General features: G+C 38.4%; 1 protein-coding gene across 1 annotated transcript; it reads left to right on the top strand.

Annotated features, from left to right (window-relative positions):
• The first annotated feature begins 1,123 nt into the window (after positions 1 to 1,123).
• PRELID3B (PRELI domain containing 3B) lies at positions 1,124 to 21,344 on the top strand. Its single transcript, XM_043987549.1, has 6 exons — positions 1,124 to 1,282; positions 14,718 to 14,886; positions 16,906 to 16,995; positions 17,627 to 17,697; positions 17,815 to 17,917; positions 19,509 to 21,344. Exons 1-6 carry the CDS (start codon positions 1,251 to 1,253, stop codon positions 19,626 to 19,628), a joined length of 585 nt encoding a protein of 194 aa, XP_043843484.1. The 5' UTR covers positions 1,124 to 1,250; the 3' UTR covers positions 19,629 to 21,344.
• The last annotated feature ends 2,392 nt before the right edge of the window (positions 21,345 to 23,736 follow it).

Genomic DNA, 23,736 nt, shown 5'->3' on the forward strand with positions numbered 1-23,736 from the left:
TTGTTTTATATGTAGCATTCCTGCTAACACAACTATTTTTTTTAATAGTACATTAGGAATAAAGTACATATGGGAAATTACCTGAAATGTCAACCCATACAGTTTTTCCACACTGTCTATACCACATACCCTCCCTACTCTGTAAACCTTTGATAGTGGGTTGTTGTTTTTTACCTTTGTTCTTCTTGGCAATCCAATGCCTTGCAAATTGTAGGTGCTCAATAAATGAATTTAATTGGGATGCCTTTTCTCCGTCTTGCCCCACTATCCTGTTTCCCATTCAGCTCATGCTCTAATATTGCATACCTTTCCAGTTGGCTCTCACTATGAAATCCTGTAGAGATCATGACCATATTATTCCTTAATTTATTTTCTTAATTTGTTATTTAATTTTTATTTATCAATGCTTTGTCTTCTTGAACAGGGCGGCAAGTTCTTTAGTTGGTAACACTTCTTGGGTTTCAATAAAATGCTTAAAATTGACGCCATGGTTACAGTCTTTCAAAGTCAATTTCCATTACTTCCCAGCCTACTTAATCGACTAGTCCCAGCCCCCATAAAATTGGCTTTTTAAAGAAGGATAGATAGTGTTTTTAGTAAAATGCTTTGCTAAGGAGTAAGGGACGCTTAAAAGACGCTTCAGGCCCACCTAACAAGCCAATTTGTCAGAACAGGTTTTTCCTGTTCAAATAGCAGAATCGCTGTGCGGTAGGTTTGAAAGACCCCGCCGGACAGAGATCCCAGAGAGCGGCTTCTGTTCTATCGCCCTGAGGAAGCCCACCACCCTGGCTGATTTCAGGTGCTATGTAGGTGCTGTAGACAGCTGGAAGGCCACTCGTTCCAGTCATTTGGGCCCGCGGGAGAGGGCGGCACCTTAGTTATCCAGGGGTAAGTGCCTCCAGAGGGGAATCCTTATCTGCCCGTCCTACCAGCTGGGTAAAAGCCAAATCCTAACAGAGGTCACAGATTTCCTTTACACAATTCCAGGAAGAGGGCTGTGAGCCAACTGACAGCAGCTGCGCCTGCGCGGTAGGCCTTCCCGAGAGTGTGTTGTCCTCAAGGCGCCTGCGCATTGGTATCTAACCCGGTTCAGAGCGTAGGGCCGAGGAACTACGTCAGGGACGTCGCTCCACGCTTCCCTTCTCGGCGCCTGCGCGTTCTGTTGCCGGCAAGTGGAAGCGGGGTGGTGTAACCTCTTTTCCCCTAGTGTCTCTTAGCGCCGCCCGGACATCGTGCTGGTCGCTAGCACCATGAAGATTTGGACGTCAGAGCACGTTTTCGAGTAAGTTTGGGGCTCCCGTATAGTAGTCAGAGAAGTGGAAAGTGGGGGACCAGGAGGGGAAACCGAGTGAGAATGAGGGAGTGCCAAAAAGTGAACCGGCCTCCTCGGGAACCTTCCAGGCGTCGGGCTCTGGGGCGCGCCTCTGAGAGGGAACGGGAGCAGGAGCCACGGCCCACGCGCCGCGGAGGGGGTGCGAGCCCCGAATCTCCGCGAGAGAAGTGTGGAAGCTGTCAAGGTCACTGCAGGTGGTGGGCTTCCGGTTTAGCCTTCCCTCGAAAAGTCCCCTTCCGTTCTCTTATCCCTGACTGAGGGTTCTGCTGTCTCTCTCCTGGAGGAACCCCGGGCCCCAGGCGCCCGGACTTGGGTTTCGAGGGGGTGGAGGCGGCATTTCGCCTCGGAGAGGATTGGGAGTGGCAACAGCCCGGTACCCTGGGCCAGGACATTGTGTTCCCGAGAAGTTTATGCTGCTCCCAGGACCGCCCCGACTTATGGCTCTGTTAACAATGCATCCCTCCAAAGTGTCCTTTGAGATTTCGGGCGGGATGGTTGGTCTTGGCGTGGAGTTGGTTCGGGTCAAAGATGGGGGAGTCAGGAGAGAAGCTTGTCGCCGCAAAACTCGAGCGCTAGCAAAACTTGTTAGTGAGTTCCATAGGCAGTTCGTCCACACCCAGGAAAGGATCCTTATTGCTGAAAACAACACTTTGGTTTGGTGTGACATAAGGAGGTGTGACAAGGAGGAAAACAATTTCGTCTTCCTGTTGACTTAACTCCACCTAATGAACTGATGATCTACCTGCAAAAGCAAGAGATTTCATCATTGCATATATTGGACAAGGAAGTGTAATCTATTCCCTCTCCGCAACCCCCAGTCTACTAGCACCATCGCCTCCAAAGCTACAGACTGTAACTTTTCTTCTTCTTTTCCACCACTGTTCATTAGAAGTCTAGCAGAAAATTCTTTTTTTTTTTTGACAGAAGTGGGGTAGTATGCATTTAACTGTTAGACTTGATTGATGTGTTTGTGATTGTTTTTCTGAACATCATTTTCCCCCCTTTTAACATTTTTGTCTCAAGAGATAGTTCCCTTGGTTTGGGAGAGAGGAGGGTTATTTTTTTAAATAAAAGTAATGTAGGGGGCAGCTAGGTGGTGCAGTGGATAAAGCACTGGCCCTGGATTCAGGAGGACCTGAGTTCAAATCCGGCCTCGGATACTTGACACTAGCTGTGTAACCCTGGGCAAGTCACTTAACCCTCATTGCCCTGCTTCCCCCCCCCCAAAAAAAAGGTAATGTAAAAAATAAAAGATCAGTTTTTAAATTGTAAATGTGATTGAAATATTTAGTGTGCATCAACTATTTTTAAAATGTTCTTTCATAGCCCGTTTGCATTTCTGAAGATGAGAGTTAGCAGAGGCCCTTTTGGGGAACATTATGTTTTTCTGTTAGGTAGGCAGAAATACCCTTAGAGTTAAGTTGGTTAGTGCCACTTGGTTAAGGGTAGAGGATTTTTGATGGCAAAAATAACCTTCAGATCAACTAGGTCTTTGGCAAATATGCAGTAGCCACTACCAAAACTGTAAAAGGATGTATTCCTTTTTTTTGTAGAACTCAAGAGTTCTACAAGCATTTCTCTATTCTCTAAATATAACATACATTGTGAGAATTTCAGAGATGAAAACTGTTTTCATTTTGGTAACCCTTGCTTGGATGAAAAGTAGAACTTGAGGCCATAAAATGAACCAATCTTGATGTGTTTGTGGAGAATTTTAAGTATGGGAAATCTTCAGAGGTTCCATGATATTGCTAGTTGGCACCAGTTCCACTGGTAAAATCACTACTCATCACCTCATCTTGTTCTTTAAGCAAATCTTAGATCAGTTGTTAATTGGTAGATAAAAAAGAGCTTTAGAAGCTTTGAAAGGGTCCTAGAATAGGTGTGTATGTGAGACCTTCCTTTTTGTTTTTCCCCCCAGTATTAAAAATAGCTTTACAAATATGATTTCAACTTACTCTCACAACAGGTCTAGGGAAGTAGGTACTCTTAACATCCGCATTTTACAGATGAGGAAACTAAACAGATTAAGTAACTTGTCTAGAATCACAGAGCTAATTAGTATCTGAGGCTGGATTTGAACTTCCTGACTCCAGACAGGTTCATCCTTCTATTTGTTGTTCTGTGCCACTTAGGTGCCTGGGTTACCAAAATGAAAACAGTTTTCATCTCTGAAATTCTCACAATGTATGTTATATTTAGAGAATAGAGAAATGCTTACTCAGATTATCCATCTGTTGTTTCTCATTCTTGTTCTATGATCAGTCTACCACCTATACATATGATCAGTGATATCTTTTATCCTATTACTTCTTACTACAGATTTACTGAAGTTAGTAACATGCTTTACCATATTTACATTTCCCTTATCTCTTTCCATTGCTCATTGATTTACTTATAATTTTTATTCTTCTGAGGTTATAGTGTAATAAATGTTAGGAATGTGAATAATGAGTGGTAATTTTTTTTCCCAAAAAGAAATTCATAAGCACAGTAAGATTTTTTGGAATAGCATATCCAGAAACCATAGGATCTTTTTCCTCTAAGTTCCTTGAGGGCAGAGACCTTATGCCTCAGAGAATATTGAGGAAAGAGGGAAAAGTATCCATATGTATAAAATTTCATAGCAACAGTTTTTTGTTGTAGCAAAGAACTAGTTGTTTGACTTTCGTCCTTCATTCTCAAAATAGAACCAAAATAACATCATTATGTTAGAGTCAAGTTACAGTGTGTCCAGCTAAGAATGCTCTATTACAGTTTAGGCACACATAGTCCATATAAACATTTGGGTTGGATTCTCTAAATTTGGGCATCTCACATTTCTTTTGAGCTACTTCAGTTCTGCTTTGCTCATAGAGCATAGCGCCTTCTTGATGAGGGCACTCCATGCTAGTCGGTCCTGTGCCAGTGTCACACAATTCAAAAGTTCTTCAGAGAAACCTTGAGAGTGTCCTCATATCGTTTCTTCTGACCTTCGTGTGAGCACTTGCCTTGTGTGAATTTTCAGTGATATGATCTTTTTTATCATAAAAGTATTTTATTAATTTTCCAGTTACATGTAAAGATAATTTTCAACATTTGTTTCATAAGATTTTTAGTTCCAAATTTTTTTCCCTCCCTCCTCCCCAAGACAGAAAGCAATCTGATATAGGTTATATATGTACAATCACATTAAACATATTTCTGTATTAGTGATGTTGTGAAAGAAGAATCAGAACACAAAGGAAAAACCTCAATAAAGAAATAAAAAAACCAACCAAGAAATAGAAACAGTATGATTCAATCTACATTCAGAATCCACAGTTCTTTTTTCTGGATGTGGGAATTTTTCCATCATGAGTTCTTTGGAATTGTCTTGGAGGAGCCAAGTCTATCACAGTTGATGATCATACATTGTTGCTGTTACTATGTACAATGTTCTCCTGATTCTGCTCACTTCACTCAGCTTCAGTCCACTTAAGTCTTTCCAGGTTTTTCTGAAATCTACCTGCTCATTATTTCTTTTCTTTTCTTTTCTTTTTTCTTTTTTTTTGCAGAGCAGTGAGGGTTAAGTGACTTGCCCAGAGTCACACAGCTAGTAAGTGTCAAATGTCTGAGACCAGATTTGAACTCAGGTCCTCCTGAATCCAGGGCTGGTGCTTTATCCACTGCGCCACCTAGCTGCCCCTTGCTCATTATTTCTTACAGCATAATAGTATTCTATTACATTCATATGTCACAACTTGTTCAGCCATTCTCCAATTGATGGGCATTCCCTCAATTTCCAATTCTTTGCCACCGCAAAGAGAGCTGCTATAAATATTTTTGTACATGTGGGTCCTTTTCCCTTTTCTATGATTTCTTTGGGATACAGACCTAGTATTGGTATTCCTGGGTAAAAGGGTATGCACAGTCCCATAGCACTTTGGGCATAGTTGCAAATTGCTCTCCAGAATGGTTGGGTCTGCTCACAACTCCACCAACAATGCATTAGGGTTCCAATTTTTCCACAGCTTCTCCAACATTTATTATTTTCCTTTTTTGTCATATTAACCAATCTGAGAGGTGTGAAGTGGTACTTCAGAGTTGTTTTAATTCACATTTCTCTAATCAGTAATGATTTAAAGCATTTTTTTCATATAGCAATAGCTTTGATTTCTTTATCTGAAAATTGTCTGTTCATATCCTTTGACCATTTCTCAATTGGGAATGACTTGCATTCTTATAAATTTGATTTAATTCCCTATGTATTTTAGAAATGAGACCTTTATCAGAAACACTGGCTATAAAAATTGTTTCTCATCTTTCTGCTTCCCTTCTAATTTTGGCTGCATTGCTTCTGTTTGTACAAAACCTTTTTAATTTAATATAATCAAAATGATCCATTTTGCATTTCATGATTTGGTCAATTGTTCTGCTGTTCATAGGTCTGAGAGGTAAATTATTCCTTTCTCTCCTAATTTACCTATGATATCACCCTTCATGTCTAAGTCATGTACCCATCTTGACCTTATTTTGGTCTATGGAGTGAAATAATCTTTTGGAGTGTGTTTGGCATTCAAACAACATGATCAGCCCATTGGAATTGTGCTTTCTGCAGTAGAGTCTGAATGCTTGGCAGTTTAGTTCAAGAAAAGACCTCAATGTCTGGTACCTTTCTCTGCCAGATGATCTTCAGAATCTTGCTAAGATAATTCAAATGGAAGGTCCCAGGACCATAACATGAGAGAAAACTAGAATTCTATCTGGCAAAAGAGGCATAGCACACATATGAAAATGTGACCTTGATAACAAACTTGATGGTGAGGACAGAAGTTTTTCTTTAGAAGTTATACAGTGTAAATTGAGATTCAATCTAATCCAGTAAACATTTATTAGTGCCTACCATGTGCCAGATATTGTGCTAAATACTGGGGATACAATTAATTTAAAAAAAAATAGAACCTGCCTTCAAGGAACTTTCAATATAAAGGGGGAGGCATCACACAAAAGGAAGCAGGAAATTGGACAGAAACTGTCTGCAGTAGAGTTTGAATGCTTGGCAGTTTAGTTGGCTGAGGCCAATAGGAGGAGATAGAAACAGATTTGAGATCCAATCCATCAAAAGGAAAGGAATCAGAAAGTGAATGATGGGTGACTATGAGGAAGAAAAAAGATCAAAATTACTCAAGATCTTAGAAAGAAAACTCAGTTATCAACCTTGAGCATAAGATGATAAACCAACAGGAAGATATCAATAACAGAAGGGAAAATATCTTTTACATTATCTAAACATCTCGATAAATATTTCAAGACAAAGGAAAATTATTTCAAATCTGATACAAAGCAGAGGATCCTGTGAATTCCCAAAAGAAAACCATGTTCCCAAATGGTATAAGAAATAAGAATTATGAAAACAGAATTTAGGGCCTGCAGAGTAGAAATAATCTGAAAACTAGAAAAATTTTAATTGACCATGGCCAACTTCACCAAAATTAAAAACAAAAGAGAAAGGAACTGATTGCAAAAGCAAGTTCACAAAAGTGAAGAACAATCTGACAGAAGTGTTAACATTAAAAGAAAGCATGATCTTCATACAAGCCAAACATATTCATCTTGAAGACATGAGTTGAGACAGGTTAAGAAGTATGTCACCCTGAAAAAATACTGAACATTATGACGCAAGCAGTAATACAAGAAAACTGCCCAGAATCTCAGTTGAAAGAATCCACAGATCACCTCCAGGGGAAAGAAAAAAATGTTATTCTGCAAACTCCGAGACACATTTAATGGTTGAATTGAATGATTCTGATGACAACTAATTTTGCAAATGACCAGTAGGAAAACTTTGAATTAAAACTTAAAGAAAATTTGAGTAACACAAGCCTATTCTGCACCCATCAGAAACCACAAAACGGAATTGAATAATTTGTTTCAGAAAATGAAGGAGTTCAAGATGCAACCCAGGATGACACCCCACAAACCTCAATGAAAAAAATGGAGTTAAATAAAAGAAAAATATTTAAAACATTCCTACAAAAAACAACAACAACAACAACAACAACAACAACAAACAGATGTGAGCAGCAAGTGCCCAGACAACAGAAATACAAGAAAAGAAGGGAAGTGGAAGGAAGCATTGATTCTAGATGTCCTTCTCAAGGAATTTAGCCATAAGAAGATATATAGGAGATGATAGGTAGTAGGAATGTATGGATCATCAAGTGAGGGATTTCTGAGGATGGGAGAGATAGCATATTTATAGGCAGTAGGAAAGCAGTCATCACATATGAGAATAGGGATGATGGAGAAGGCAGTCAGCTGGAGAGGATGTAAAGTTAAGAAGCATTTAAGTATCTACCTTGTGTTAGACACTGCTAAGTGCAGGGGATTCAAGGAAAGGGGGAAAAAGTCCCTGTTCTTAAGAGCTCACAATCCAATAAAGGAAACAACATGAAACAACTACACACACACACACACACACACACACACACACACACACAATAAATTGGTGCCAGTCTTAAGAGTTCACTGAGATTGAAGAGGACTGGGATAGGCTTCTTGTAGAAAGTGAGACTTTGAAGGGGGTGGAGCTAAGATGGAGGAGAAAATGCAGCAACTCGCCTGAGCTCTCAAAACCCCTCCATATACCTTTAAATAACGCCATAAAGTGAATAGAGCATCGGCTCTGGAGTCAGGAGTACCCGAGTTCAAATTCGGCCTCAAGACACTTAACACTTACTAGCTGTGTGACCCTGGGCAAGTCACTTAACCCCAATTGCCTCACTTAAAAAAAAATTTATGCCATAAGACAATTCCTGGAATACCAGAACCCACAAAAGGACAGGGTGAAATAATTTTTGAGCCAAAGATAACAGAGGGTTGAAGGAAAGGTCTGGGTGAGAGTGGGCCAGCATAGACTGGGCCTTAGGAGCCATTGAATCATTAGCAGCTGCTTCCAGAGCTCTTAGCCCATAGACAGTAAGGGGGTTGAACAATTGGTCAGAAGGAGATTACAAGGGGTCTCTTTGCTAGCACTGAGACAGAATTCTGTTGCTTCGCTCATACTCAGATCCAGGTTGTAGTCCTGAATGACAGTCCCAGGACTTGGAGTACTACTAACATTCCAGAGTCTGCATCTACAATGGAGCAGAGACCCTCTTCACAGTTTCAGGCAGAAAAAAGTATTTGTAGTCTCTCTCAGACCAGAGTATAGACCAGGAGAGTAGTAAACACACCTTAGATTATATCACCTTGGAAGAACTGAAAACTTACAAGTCCCTAGAAGTATCTGAAAATTACTGCACAGAGGAGCAGCTAGGTGGCGCAGTGGATAGAGTACTGGCCCTGGAGTCAGGAGGACCTGAGTTCAAATCTGGCCTCAGACACTTGACACTTACTAGCTGTGTGACCCTAGGCAAGTCACTTAACCCCAATTGCCTCACCAAAAAAAAAAGAAAGGAAGAAAATGGCTGCACAGAACCCCTTAAGCTTGGGACAGTGTGCCCTCCACCCAGGAAGCTGAACCCTATTTTAACAATGTCTTAAGTCAAGAAATAGGCTGGGGAAATAAGCAAACAACAGGAAAAAAAATTCTGACCATAGAAAGTTATTATAGTGACAGAGAAGATCAAAAAACACACATAGAAGAAGATAACAAAGTCAAAGCTCCTATATCCTGTGGGGACCAATTTTTAATTGGGGAATGTTAGCTAAGCGGCTCGCCACAATATTGGGGCAAGGAAGGAAACAGCCTCCCTCAAAACAGAGCAGGATTTATTTAACAAGAACTAACTTAAAAAAACACAAACAGGATCAGTAGGATTAAGGGAAAGGAAATAAAATGGGGAAAGGGAAATTATACAACCTGAACACCACCACCACCCAGGAATCAGGTGAGAACACACAGCAGCATCTTGTCACCTTCCAGCTTCAAGCTAGAATGCTGGAAAAACTCCCTTCTTCCCAGCAGACCCCAGGCTGACCAAACACAGCCCCCAGCCAATTGACTGGCCACTCTGACAGTCACATGACTGCCCTCACTAGGCTTCTAATCATTATAATTTTGCCAGGCACATGTAGGCATCAGCAAGTAGTGATGACGTGAGGTGCCAGTGCCATGGCAACAGCTACAACCAGTGGGTGGAGCACCGTGCCATTTGCAAAGCCCCAGAGGCCAGTGCACGCACCAAGGTTTTTGTTTTTTTTAATTCTAGCCAAAAGAAGGGATCATAAAAACCTCAAATAACAATTGATTCTTTATAATCCAAAGCCTCCAAGAAAAATATGAATTGCTCTCAGGCCATGGAAAAGCTCAAAAAGGATTTTGAACATCAAGTAAGAGAAGTAGAGGAAAAATTGGGAAGAGAAATGAGTGATGTAAGAAAATCATGACAAAAGTGTCAATAGCTTGGTAAAAGACACAAAAAATACTGAAGAAAATAGCACCTTAAAAAACAGACTAGGAATCAGCTAGGTTTCACAGTGGATAAAGCACTAGCCCTGGATTCAGGGGGACCTGAGTTCAAATCCTGCCTCAGACACTTGACACTTAATATCTGTGTGACCCTGGGCAAGTCACTTAACCCTCATTGCCCCCACAAAAAAACACACACACACACACAGAGATTAGGCCAAATGGTAAAAGGGGTACAAAAAGCCAATGGAGGAGAAGACTGCTTTGAAGGCAGAATTGGCCAAATGGAGAAAGAGGCACAAAAATTCACTGAAAGAAAACACTCCTTAAAAAGTAGAATTAGCCAAATGGAAAAGTAATTACAAAAGCTCACTGAAGAAAAAAATTCCTTAAAAATTAGGATTGAGCAGATGGAAGCCAATAACTGTGAGAAATCAAGAAACAATAAAACAAAACCAAAATAATGAAAAATAATAGAGGTTAATGTGAAATATCTCAATAGAAAAACAACTGACCTGGAAAATTGAACCTACCTGAAAGCCATGATTTAAAAAAAAAAGAGCCTAAACATCTTCTTTCAAGAAATTGTCAAAGAAAAGTGCCCTGATATTCTAGAACCAGAGGATAAAATAGAAATTGAAAGACTCTACTGATCATCTTCTGAAAAAGATCCCCAAATTAAAACTCCCGGGAATGTTATAGCCAAATTCCAGAGCTCTCAGGTCTAAGAGAAAATATTGCAAGCAGCCAGAAAGAAACAGTTCAAGTATCATGGAGCCACAGTCAAGATAACACAAAGTTTAGCAGCTTCTACATTAAAAGGATTGAATGGCTTGGAATATGATATTCCAGAAGGCATAGGAACTGGGATTATAACCAAGAATATCTACCCAACAAAACTGGGTATAATACTTCAGGGAGGAAAATGGGTTTTCAATGAAAGAAAGGACTTTCAGGCATTGATGAAAAGACTGGAGCTGAATAGAAAATTTTACTTTCAAATACAGTACTTAAGTATAAAAAGGTAAACAGAAAAAGGAAATCATAAGGGATTTTATAAGGTTAAACTGTTTACATTCCTACATGGGGAGATAATACTTGTAACTCTTAGGAACTTTCTAATTATTAGGTCAGTTGGAAGGAGTAGATATAGACAGAGGGCATAGATGTGAGTTGAATATGAAGGAATGATATCTTTTTCATTTTTGTTTTTTGTTTGGTTGGGGTTTTTTTTGCAGGGCAATGAGGGTTAAGTGACTTGCCCGGGATCACACAGCTAGTAAGTGTCAACTGTCTGAGGCCAGATTTGAACTCAGGTCCTCTTGAATCCAGGGCCGGTGCTTTATCCACTGCACCACCTAGCTGCCCAGGAATGATATCTTTTTTTAAAAAAAGGAAAGGGAGAGATAGGACAGGGTAAATTATCTCATAAAAGAGGCAAGAAAAAGCTTTTACAGGGAAGGATAGATGGGGAGGTGAGGGAACCTTATTCTCATCAGAATTGGCTCAAAGAGAGAATAACATACACACTCGATTGGGTTTAGAAACCTATCTTATCCTGCAGGAAAGTGGGAGGGAAAAGGGACAAGAAAATGGGGGGGGGGGCTGATAGAAGGGAGGGGAATATTGGGGGAAGATGAAAGGAGAGAGAGAATGGAATAAAGGGGGGGCTTGTTTGTCCATCCTTCTAAAAAAGGACCATGACATTTGGGTGATGTCATGACTTGCACTGAATTGGATTTGCTTGAGGCAGGGCTATAAAAGGTCACCAACCTCACTCCTCCAGAGTCACCTGGGTCCAGTAGCAATGTATATATCAGGACCAACTGGAGATAGCCCTGGATGTTTTAAGGCTGTTGGGGTTAAGTGACTTGCCAAGGGTCACACAGCTAATAAGTGTCTGAGATGAGATTTGAACTTAGGTCCTCCCAAATTCAGGGCCAGTGTTCTATCCACTGCACCATCTAGTTGCCCCAAGGAAGTTGGAGGTTGAATGGAGGGAAATAGTTAACAATGATAATTGAAAAAAGTTTTTTTGAAGCAAATTTCTCTGATAAAGGTCTCATTTCTCAAACATATAGAGAACTGAGTCAAATTTGTAAAAAATAAAAGCCATTTCCCAATTGGTGAAAGATCAAAAAATATGAACAGTTTTCAGATTGTTAAGCCTAAAATTCTATCTAGACTGTCTAAAATCTAATGAGTGGTCACCAATAAATTATAAGCTTTAGCAAGAGTTAGACTTTTAAGCATTTATTAAGGAGAATAAGAATTTGGTAAACAGAGAGAAAAAGGCCTACATTCATCTATTAAAGGGAGAGCACATTTCTAGCTCCCTTCTCTACCAGCATCCTCAGGAAAAAGCCCCAGTCACAGCGCCAGGCTCCCCCCTTCTTCCTCCCACAAGCAAATGTCACTTCCTGACGTCAAAGAAAAGACTCCTGGTCTTGCCCTCAAAGACCTTCACTTCATGGCAGAACTTTCCTATAGTAAGTCTCCAGTAGGTGGCGTCATTCCAATCATTACAAGATGAAGTTATCTACAGCCATATGGAAAAAAAAAAACCTAACACTATTGATTTGAGAAATGCAAATCAAAATAATTCTGGGTATTATCTCATACCTATTAGATTATCTAATAGAACAGAAGAAAAAGATAAATATTGGAGGGGATGTGGGGAAAATGAAACATTAATGTCCTGTTGGTGGAGTTGTAAAGTGATTAAGCCATTCTGTAGAGCAATTTGGAACTATTCCCAAAGGGCTATAAAACCATGCATACCCTTTGACCTAGCAATACTAGGCCTACATCCAAAAAAGAGATAAAAATCAAAAAAGAAAAGGACCTACATATAAAAAAGTATTTATATCAGCTTTTTTCTGGTTTAAAGAATTGAAAATTGAGGGGATAACCATCAATTGGGGAATGGCTGAACAAATTGTAGTATGTGATTATGATGGAATACTATTGTACTATAAGAAATGATGAGCAAGATGCTCTCAGAAAAACCTGCAAAGACTTACATGAACTGACACAAAGGGAAATGTATTTTGTACAAAGTAACAGCAATATTGTAAGATGATCAGCTGTGAATGACTTAGTTACTCTCAGCAATACAGTGATCCAAAAGAACTCTGAAGGACTTATGATGAAAAATGCAGAGAAAGAACTGAAGATGTCTGAATACAGATTGAAGCATAATTTTTTAAACATTGTTTTTCTTGAGGTTTTTGGTGCTTTCTTTCACAACATGACTAATTTGGAAATGTTTTGCATGACTACACATATAACATTGAATTGCTTGCCTTCTCAATGGTGTGGTGAAAGTATTTAGAACTCAAAATCTTAAAGATGAATGTTAAAATTGGTTTTACATGTAATTGGGGGGAAATAAAATACTAAATAAAAATGAATGCAAAAAGTGAGACTTTACCTGAGACTTGGAGAAAGCTAGGGAAGCTAGGGTGCAGAGATACAGAGAAAGTTCCAGGCATGGGCAACAGCTAGTGAAAATCCTCAGACTGGAGCTAAGTGTCTATTAAAGAACCTACTAGGAGGTAAGGTATCATTGGAGTATATGGAAGAGAGTAAGGTGTAAAAAGACTGGAAGAAGAAAGGGGCTAGATTATGAAGGGCTAAACCAAACAATTTTATTTGGTGCTGAAAGTCCTAAGAAGTCACTGGAGTTTATTGACTAGTAGAGGGTTTTGCTCTAGCAAAGAGAAGGGCCACCTCTTTATGTGAAATGGGTAAAGGAAGAGATAGTTGCAGAAAACATGTAAGGTGACATACGAGGAGAAGAGAGTTTTCTGCAAATGGCCTCAATTATTATTTTTTTTTTTTTTTGTGAAATGTGAGGCAAGGTCAGGGGCTGGTGAAAGCAGGGACGGGGCAGGCAGAGTGTGGACGGGAGAAGAGATGATAAGGTAGATGAAAAATGATTGCCATGCTGCAGCAAGAGTCCAGTTGAGACTATGTAACAAATTTGGTGGTGCCCAGTCAGCATGGTTTCTTTGAAGTTAGAATTGAAATATTTATGAGTCTGAGCTCAACAGATAGCAAAATAAAAAGATTTTAGGTTGTATTTTGAAAATTAAATTCAAAGCTCAACATACTTTTATACATTTCATATTTTAGCTTCAAGAATTGAATGGAAAAGGCAAATGAACAGTATAACAACATAAATTTGTCTGCTTGTTTCTATGAGTTATAACTTTTAAATAAGGGTTTTTGTATATTTTATATAGGTCAAGATAGTAAAAATTAGCTTTCATATGTTTAAACATTTTTCATAGAAATATTTGTCCATTATTATAGTAGGTTCACAAATAAAAATGCTTGATTTTCTTGAACTTCAGAGCCTGGAGCTGGATATTTTCTGTTCTAATAATTTAATTCAGCCAGATGATCCATACTTACTTTTAGAGGTTCTAAAAGCAATATGAAGTAATTATTATATTCTTAGATCTGAGGGGTTTTTGTATCCAATTATTCTTGGTCCAGATTTATAATTTCATTAATTAATAAAATTATTTGCATGCGTAGTATATGTGTGAGATTCTTTTGGGGGAGGGGAAGAATGAATGTGTGTGTAATTAAATAGATTCACTAATAGGATCAAAGGTGAAGCTGAAAAACATCTTAGGGGCCATCTAATCCAAGCCCCTCATTTTCACAGAGGCGTAAATAAAGCCCAAAGACTTGCCCATAGTTACATAGATAGTAACTAGCAGAGCTAAGATTCAGATCCCAGTACTTTGACTTCAAATTCAGTGTACTGTACTATACTGCCTCTATAATTAAATTATATAATAGGTGAATTGGGCAGATGTGATTATTGATACTTATACTTTAAAGAAAAAATTGAAGTTGGTAATGCAATATCAGACTCAGAAAATATCCCCATTCTTCCAATAAGTTCATGCAACTTGAATTCTAAAGAATGATATTTTTAAATTTTAGATATTTCAGAATATTCATGCACACCTCAAATTTTTTTTTTTTTGACAGTCACCCATGGGAAACAGTTACAACAGCTGCTATGCAGAAATATCCAAATCCTATGAATCCAAGTGTAGTTGGAGTTGATGTGTTAGACAGACATATAGATCCCACTGGGAAATTGCATAGCCATAGACTTCTCAGCACAGAGTGGGGAATGCCCTCTATTGTAAAATCGGTAAGTATGTCTATGCCCCATAGAGCTCCTGATTCCTGACCATGTCCCATCCCCATTCCTTTCCCCTCATCACTCAGAAAATCAAATGGCAGATCTAAAGGTACAGAATCAGAGTGAAGGGAGTTTGGTTTTTTGCACAAACTTAGTATTCCTATATTGATGACGAATCATCTCTTTTTTTATATCTGTTTGAATAAACCAGAATTAGAATTTCTCCGTTAAGTACTGGTGCCACTGACAAATACTAAAAAGCTGGGACAGTTAATTCTTTTGTCTCCTGTAGTTTTCATTTCTGATTTCTTGAAATATAGCTCTGAAAAAACAGGCTTTGAAAAGGCCCATTGGTCTTCAATGATAGAATTTGTAAGAATATAAATTCCTCTGGGCTACAACCTGACCACAAAGACTCGAAATGTGTAAGTTTTTGGAAGAGAGGAAGGAGAAAGGGAAGACAATCAACTTGGTTGTAGGATGTTTACCTACCATGGAGTCTTTCCAGGGGGTGTGAGTCAACTTTTGTGTTTTTCCCTGTTGCCCTGGGTAATGGAAATGCCCTCTCTGAGTGAAGCCAAGCAAAGCCCACCCTTTGTCTTTGTGTGATCAGTCATGGTCTTAGTTTAGCTTACATCACCAACTGTATGAAAGAGTTGCTCTGCCTGTCAGAGGATCTCTGGCAGCTGAGGAGCCTTCGGTCCCATTTATTGGCAATTACTATCCTTACTAATAAATTGATCATTGTAAAAAAAAAAAAAACAAAGGCCTATTGTGGTTGAAATGGAGGTGCCTGACCATGTCTTTAAACTGAGATCATGCTGGCTGGCTTTGATTGGCCAATAATCCATCCCAGCTCAGGCCTCTCTTACTCATTTTTTGGGTTTTGATGGCTCTGAGTAAACAGCAGTTGTTTTCTGTTCTGGCCAGAAACTCTGCAGTTCTTCCCCTCCTAGATTGATTCTTTTGTGATGGCAAACTAAGCCTTTTTTTTTTTTTTTGTCTGTGTTCTTACCTATCTCTTAATCACTGAATGGGCTTTGCCAGACAAACACAAGCTAAAGACCTTAGCTTAAAAGGCCGTGTCTCCCACTGGCATCCTGGGCCGTGGCCAGTTGTCTTATGTCTTACCACTAGATTGATGAGAGTGATGCTGATGACTTTGCACAGCTCTGCCTCAGTTAAATCCAGTTCATTCTCAAGTCAAGATAGCACCCTCTTTAAGAACAAAAGAAACAATACTCCTTACATTTTGATTTCTATCATTTACCTGATTTTTAATCACCTCTGGGAATATTTCAGAATCTAGTGCTGATTCCTCTTAACCTCACAGAAGCATTTCTCTTCCAACCTTTGTCTCATCTTGTTTTTAAGATCAAAGAGATGTTGATGTTTTTGTTTTGAAATGAGCTTCATATTTTCAAAATAATATACAGATGCTCTCAGAGGAATGTGACATAGCATCAGACTCTGGGTTCCAGTCCCAGCTCTGATACTTATAGATGAGTCAGCGCCTCTCTTGAGCCTTAGTTTCTTTCTTTTTTTTTTCTTTTTTTTTTTTTTTAGTGAGGCAATTGGGGTTAAGTGACTTGCCCAGGGTCACACAGCTAGTAAGTGTTAAGTGTCTGAGGCCAGATTTGAACTCAGGTCCTCCTGATTCCAGGGCCAGTGCTCTATCCACTGTGCCACCTAGCTGCCCCGAGCCTTAGTTTCTTTTTACACTTGCACTACCTACCTCACAAAACTGTTGTGAGAAAAGCAGTTGTAAATTTGTAAGTACTTTGTGAATGTGAACTTTTATTCTAATGTCATAATTGCTTGTTGAAAATATGGTTACGGGGCAGCTAGATGGCGCAGTGGTTAAAGCACCGGCCCTGGATTCAGGAGTACCTGAGTTCAAATCTGGCCTCAGACACTTGACACTTACTAGCTGTGTGACCCTGGGCAAGTCACTTAACCCCAATTGCCTCACTAAAAAAAAAAAAAGAAAAAGAAAATATGGTTACTAATTTTTAATATTTCTCTTAGCTTATCGGAGCAGCAAGAACCAAAACATACGTGCAGGAACATTCTGTAGTTGATCCCATAGAGAAAACAATGGAGCTTAAATCCTCTAATGTAAGTGATTTTTTTTTACTCCCTTTTATTTTCAGTATTGAAATGGTATTTGTTTCTGTTTAGCTCATGCATATGGGGATAAACAGTTTTTATGAGACAGCTAGGATACAACACCAGGCCTAGAGTTGAGAAGACTTTAGTTCAAACCCAGACACTTTGTAGCTGTGTGGTCTTGGGCAAGTCTTTTAACCCTTGTCTGCCTCAATTTCCTCAACTGTATAATGGGGGTAATTAAGAGCACCTCCTTCCCAGAGTTGTTGTGATCATCAAATAAGATAACAATTATAAAGCATTTAGCATAGTGCCTGTCACATAATAAGCACTATGTAAATGTTGGCTATTTTGGTGATCTAAGAAGTGAATGCTCCTTTAGCATTGTTTCTTCCATGTTTTATACTCTGTCCCTGACTTGTACTGTTTTAATAATCTTGAGTATTTCTAAGTAGCAGAGGAGACAAAAGAAATTTGCTTATTTTGTATTTTCTAAGTTGGTGGCCTCAGTATAAGAGAGCAAGAAATTTATGACTGGTAGAAGATAAACTCTAATATGATAGTACTTGGAAAATGATTTTTGAATTTATTTCCGTTTTAATAACTTATTAATAGATAATTTGGGGGTTTTGTTTTTTAGATTTCATTTACAAATATGGTTTCAGTAGATGAGAGACTTATATATAAACCACATCCTCAAGAACCAGGAAAGTAAGTAAAACTTTTTTGGGAAATCTAATGCTTTGCTAGATTTTTAAATTATTCTAGATGTTCCTAATAGTGAGGGAAATGGGCATACTTAAACTGTTTAAATGTATTTTGCTTTAGGACCATTTTGACTCAAGAAGCCATAATCACTGTAAAAGGAGTGAGCCTGAGCAGTTATCTAGAAGGACTGATGGAAAGTACAATATCATCTAATGCTAATAAAGTAAGTTATACTGTATTTTCTTTTCTTGACTTTTACATTCTTTGGGTTTTTGCTGCTTTTTCTAAAATAGCTCTGTGCTCTTATTAGTTTACTATTACCTACAACAATATAATAAGCAAAAAGTTTGGGAAAGGGGAACATAATGTATTTTGTAACTCTTTATGATTTATTATATCTGAAGTAAATTCATGTTTTTACAAATGTGTGTTGAATATAAAAAATAAATTTATTTGCTAAGTGCAAACCACCATGCCAAGTTAGTGCTAGGGCTACAGAAGTATAAAAAAAAATATGTTCTCTTGACCTTTTTGTCCACCACAAGAGGCACCAACACAAATAAACAAACAAACAAATAAATAAATATAAAATAAAATAAAATAAATTATGATAGTAACAAAGAAATTATTTTTAACTCTTCTCTCTTCCCTCACCCTCTACCATCCCACGTTGAGCATGTTATTAATAATAAAAGGTGACACCATGATTTCATTATGTATTTTTTGTGAACATTTTAGGCATACACAATTGAAATTGGTTAATACTTCAATTATAATCCAAGCTAATTGTTTATTATTAGAAGTAATAATAGCTAATGGTTATGTAATACTTTACATATATTTATATTCTTATACCTTTTGATTCTCACAACAAACCTGTGAGATAGGTACTCTGTAATTATCCTCATTTTTACAGATGAGGAACCTGAGGCTAGTAGGTTAAGTGACTTGCCATGGGGTCATACAACTAGTTCGAAGTGGGATTGAAACATGTCTCACTGACAGCAAATACAACATGCTCTCCACCTCTCAAAAAACATATATTAGGGTAGCTAGGTGGTGCAGTGGATAGAGCACCAGCCCTGGGGTCAGGAGGACCCGAGTTCAAATCCAGCCTCAGACACTTGACACTTACTAGCTATGTGACCTTGGGCAAGTCACTTAACCCCAGTTGCCTCACCAAAAAAACCATATATTGACGGAATCATTTTAAAGAGAAATTTAATCAGTCAGCAAGCATTTATGAGTCATTTACTGTGTACGAAGTATTGTGCTAAGCATTGGGGAGTCAAAGAAAAGCAGTTAATCTGAGAGAGCAGGTGAGCATTGGCAACTTAGAGTACTTGTACAGAAGGCGGGTTTTGAGCTTATACAATCTTAAAGAAAGTCAAGGAAACCAGGATGTGGATATAAGGAAGCATGTGCAAAGGGAGATGCAACATCATGTTTGAGGAACTGCAGTTAGGCCTATGTACCAGGTTCATAGAGTGGATGGAGGTGTGGGGAGTAAAGTGTAAGAAGACCAGAAGGGCAGGAAAGGGTCAGGTAATGCCTAACATTAGACGTTATTTTTGATTCCTGGATGTAATAAGGAGCCACTGGCATTCATTGAGCAGAAAGGTGATATGGTCAGACCTACATTTTAGAAAAATCATTTTTGGCAGATGCTGAGTGAAAAATCGATTGGAGTCGGGAGAGATTTGAGACAGAGACCAATTTAGAAGGCTTATTGCAATAGTGCTGGTGAGAGGTAATGATGGTTACCTTTGTTATTACTTAGTGATGATGAATGTTTGTTCTGAATTGTTTTTAAGGGTCGAGAAGCAATGGAGTGGGTAATTAACAAATTAAACGCCGAGATTGAAGAGTTGACTGCTTCAGCAAGAGGAAGCATGAGGACACCTATGGCTGCAGCAGCATTTGTAGAGAAATGATAATGGCTGTTTATATGAAATATTACTAGGTCCACCAGGGTCTCTCCAGACTGATGACAAAAATATTTATTCATATTTGGTACTTAAGAGGCATTTCTGTATATTAGCTAGGTATTCGATTAGCTTGGAGAAAGGCTGCAACTTTTGATGGAAAAAGAGGGGAAGGTGCAGGGCTTCCCAACATATGGGATCAACTGGAATTAACACTACCCAAAAATACCATGTAATATCAAGTTTCCAACATTTGAAGATTTAAGGATATTTCAAATGGATACCTTGACCAGAAACTGGCATGTTGAATCTCTAAAAAGTTGAATTTTATAACATTTAATTCATGAAACTACCTGGTTTTGGACCAACTCCAAAATGAAGCAGAACTACCTTTTCTAGCATGATTTCTCAAGCAGTTTTCATGTTGTAATAGCTTTCTTTGGAAAGAAAGTATATTACTTGATATCCAAATGCAGGCCTTTTTATTTGTACAAAAGTAATTGGCTTTGAAAAACTGTGGCATTCTGAATTGGTACTTAAGTGATATTTTTGTAGTGAATACTGTCATTAAAGTGATAATAACTCCCAATGTACACTTGATTGCATTATATTACAGAGTACTGTATTGATTTGCCAAAATTTTGTGATATAATACAGACACGATCTATCTTGATTTTGCATTTGCAGAAATGTGCATCATTTAGGATGCTGAATTGTGGGCATGTGATGTTCACTTCAAAATTTGAAGAGGAACCAAAATAAAAAATAAAGTTATTACCTGAATTTAAGAGCATCATAAAATTTAAACTAACAACTATTTGCATCTTTTAAGCATTTCACATAATGCTTAATTAACTGATACAAAAATTGCCGTGTGACTGAATCATGCATCAATAATTGCTGTAGCATGATATGTCAAATTATTTAACTGTAAAATAGTTAATTGCTTCTTTTTATTGTAGTAATTGACGACAAACAAGTCTTTTTTTTTTACAATGCATATCCATGGATCATTTGATTTAATTTCCAGTCTGATTTGAAATATAAATCCTAGGTACTTAGCTCTCTTTATAATCCTATGGTGCCACTGCCAAAAGAAGGAACTTAACCACAGCTAACCACTAAGAGAAATTGCACTGAAGCTTTTATTTGTGGGAAGTCCTTTTGGTACCAGAGGGCCAACTGGAATACTGAAAAGCTATTCCAGAAAATGTTATATTTTGTTTAATATTTCAAAGCAGATAATTGTTAACTGCTAAACAGTATTTTCTGATTCTTGTAATTATTTCTATAATACCGAAATTGCATATGGAGTATTTTAAAAGAAAGTTAGATCTTGCCTTTAACTATGCTTAATATAAGTTGGAACTAATGTAAAGGTTTCCTACACTGTAAAGGTTTCCTATAGAAAAAACTAGTATGTATGTACATAAGCCACAGAAATGTAAGTTTACCAAACTATTTAAAAATGAGTATTTTTTCTATTTAAAATATGGTTTAGCTTGAGACTTTGTTAGTACATTTGTAAAAACAACTCTCAAAATCCATTAAGGTTTGTGATTATTTTTTGTAACAGGAGATTGTTTTTACAACTGAAATATTTCAGCTAAACAAAATACAGTAAATGTTAATACTTGATAAAAGTTGGCTGTGTATAATTTCCGTAAGTTGTACTTGTTCAGAAAAAGGTGTAATGCACTAAGGATAAAATATTTCTAAACAAGGTGTTCTGTGTTTTTTCTGGTCAATAATCAAATTATCTTTTTATCTGCTATGGTCCAGTAGTTGCCAAAAATGTGTTCTTCCTCTGGAGAACAGAAGCAGAATTAAGTGGTTTAATTTAGAATTTCACGTTTCACATTAAAAATAGGATTTGCTGCCATCCAAAAAAAACCAAAACCCTTTTCATTGTTTCTATTAAAATATCCCTCAGACTATGTCTTTGTATTATGCAAATAAAGGTCAAAACCCAAAATTCATAAAAATCAGGATTTTTTTCCTTATGTATCTTAGTCATTTATTTATTAATTTAGCTATTTATTCATTTATTCAACTACATGAAATGGAGAATACAACTAATTTACAGAGAAATCAAGGATATTAGTCATGGATTAACCATGCCAGTGTAGTCAAGTGCTTGAATTAGTTTTACAATAACTAAGTTTATATATTTTCCAACTGAATTTCCTTTTTGGAATACTTGAGTTCCCTATCTTGCCCAGTCTTGAAGTATAGCTGGTGTCCCATAGGCCTGCTCCCCCAGCTGAACACAGCATGAGACCTGACCTGCTTCATTTCTGACTTAGGCCCCCCATTAGGCTCCCTGGTTGGGCCCCAGGGGCACACCATATTGTTGCCAGGTTCAATGCAGACATTGAATTTTATGCTTAGTGTACTGCAGCCCATAACTCCAAAACCCAAGTAATCTAGCAGCCTCAGCTTCCCCAGCAGCAGGAATGAGGTATGCCACAATCCCTGGCTGAGGACCTTATATGGAAATAATAAATATGTCATCCATAGAGCTGACATCAGAGCAGATTTCTCAACAGAAATCTTACCAATGTACAAATGAGATTTTATTGATTAGATGTTTTTCTGTGCATATTTGTCTCTTTTTGGTAGTGCCATCGATATACTTAAAGGAACTGTGGCTTTTGCCACTGTGGACACTTCCTTCACTAATACAGACCACAACCTGTTGATGTTCAAAACTGCTCATTTCCTACCCACTTCTTTCAGAACTTACCATATTTCTGACAAGCACACCACCATTTTTCCAGGCTTCTGGGTTTACAACCTTAGTGTTGTCCTTCACATGCTATCCTCAGCCTACATGATCAGTTACCAAGTCCTGTCACTTCTAACTTCTCAATATCTCTCTCATTTGTCCATTTATGTGTACCCAACTAGCCACTAACCTTGTTCAGACCCTCTTCTCCTGTCTGGAACCTACTACAATAGCTTCCTTCAGGTTTTCTACTCTCCAATCCACCTGCCACACCACTGACAAAATGATTTTCCTTCAGTGCAGATAAGTCCCTCCCTTACTGTGTAAACTCCAATGGCTCCCTAGTGCCTTTAGAATCAAATATAAGTTCCTTTATTTCACTTTAGAGCCCTGGTCCCATCCTTTACTATAAATTACTCCTCCACATAAATTCTATGCTTCATTGAAATTAGCCTTGTCCCTCCTGACAGTTTATCTTCTCTTTGCTTTGCACTTCCTCCTTTGCACTTTCTCTACTTTAGAATCCCCACTTTCTTTGAAAACTTAGCTCCAGCACTTTTTACAAAAGGCCTTCCCAGAGTCCCCCTGCAGTTAGTAACAACCCCCACCTTGTACTTTCTATATATTTATATGTAAATATATACAAAATATGTAGTGTGTGTGTGTGTGTGTGTGTGTTTGGATGATACAGGGAACTGCAGCTACCATTACGGCTGGCACCTTCTCTGTAATTCATTGTCTTACACATACACACAACCTGTTTGCCTCAGTTTCCTCATTTGTAAAATGAGCTGGAGAAGGAAATGGCAAACCACTTCTCTATCTCTGCCAAGAAAACCCCAGATGGGGTCATAAGGAGTCGGACACGAATGAAAACGACAACACACACACACACACACACACAAACAAACTTAGGGCCTTTTTGTAGGAGGTGGCCCTTGAGCCAAATCTCAAGGGATCCAGGAGTTGCAAAGTACGGAGACGAGAAGGGAGAGCATCCATTCATTCATTCATTCATTCCAGGGATGAGGGGCAACCCTTGCAAATGTTCTTTCTTAAAACGAAAATCAATGTCATTACCAAACTGAACATTTTGTGCAAAACTGATAGTGGGTAAATTCTGCTTAAATGAAGTTACGGGTTTTGTTTTTAATCTACTTAATTCACACCACACCCAGCACTGCGCGGGGAACGATAATAGAGGTGGAAAAAAAGCACGTTAGTTTAAGAAGGAAGAAGCAGCGGTCACAAAAAAGCCCGGCCCAACCACACGTGAGCAGACGTCCGCGCGCAGGGCTTGCAGAACGGAAACTGAGCACTCTGATTGGACGTCGTCTAACCTTCCTATAAGACACCCTTTGCTATTGGTTATTAGGAGAGCGAGTGTAG

Source organism: Dromiciops gliroides, chromosome 2 (genome assembly GCF_019393635.1).
Source record: "Dromiciops gliroides isolate mDroGli1 chromosome 2, mDroGli1.pri, whole genome shotgun sequence".
In the NCBI taxonomy this organism is placed as follows: Eukaryota; Metazoa; Chordata; class Mammalia; order Microbiotheria; family Microbiotheriidae; genus Dromiciops; species Dromiciops gliroides.

Excerpts from the sequence above, each read along its gene's own strand:
- PRELID3B (XM_043987549.1), top strand. The coding sequence starts at position 1,251 with ATGAAGATTTGGACGTCAGAGCACGTTTTCGA. Across the intron at positions 14,887-16,905 it reads TGCCCTCTATTGTAAAATCG|CTTATCGGAGCAGCAAGAAC; the intron begins GTAAGTATGTCT and ends TATTTCTCTTAG. Across the intron at positions 17,918-19,508 it reads TATCATCTAATGCTAATAAA|GGTCGAGAAGCAATGGAGTG; the intron begins GTAAGTTATACT and ends ATTGTTTTTAAG.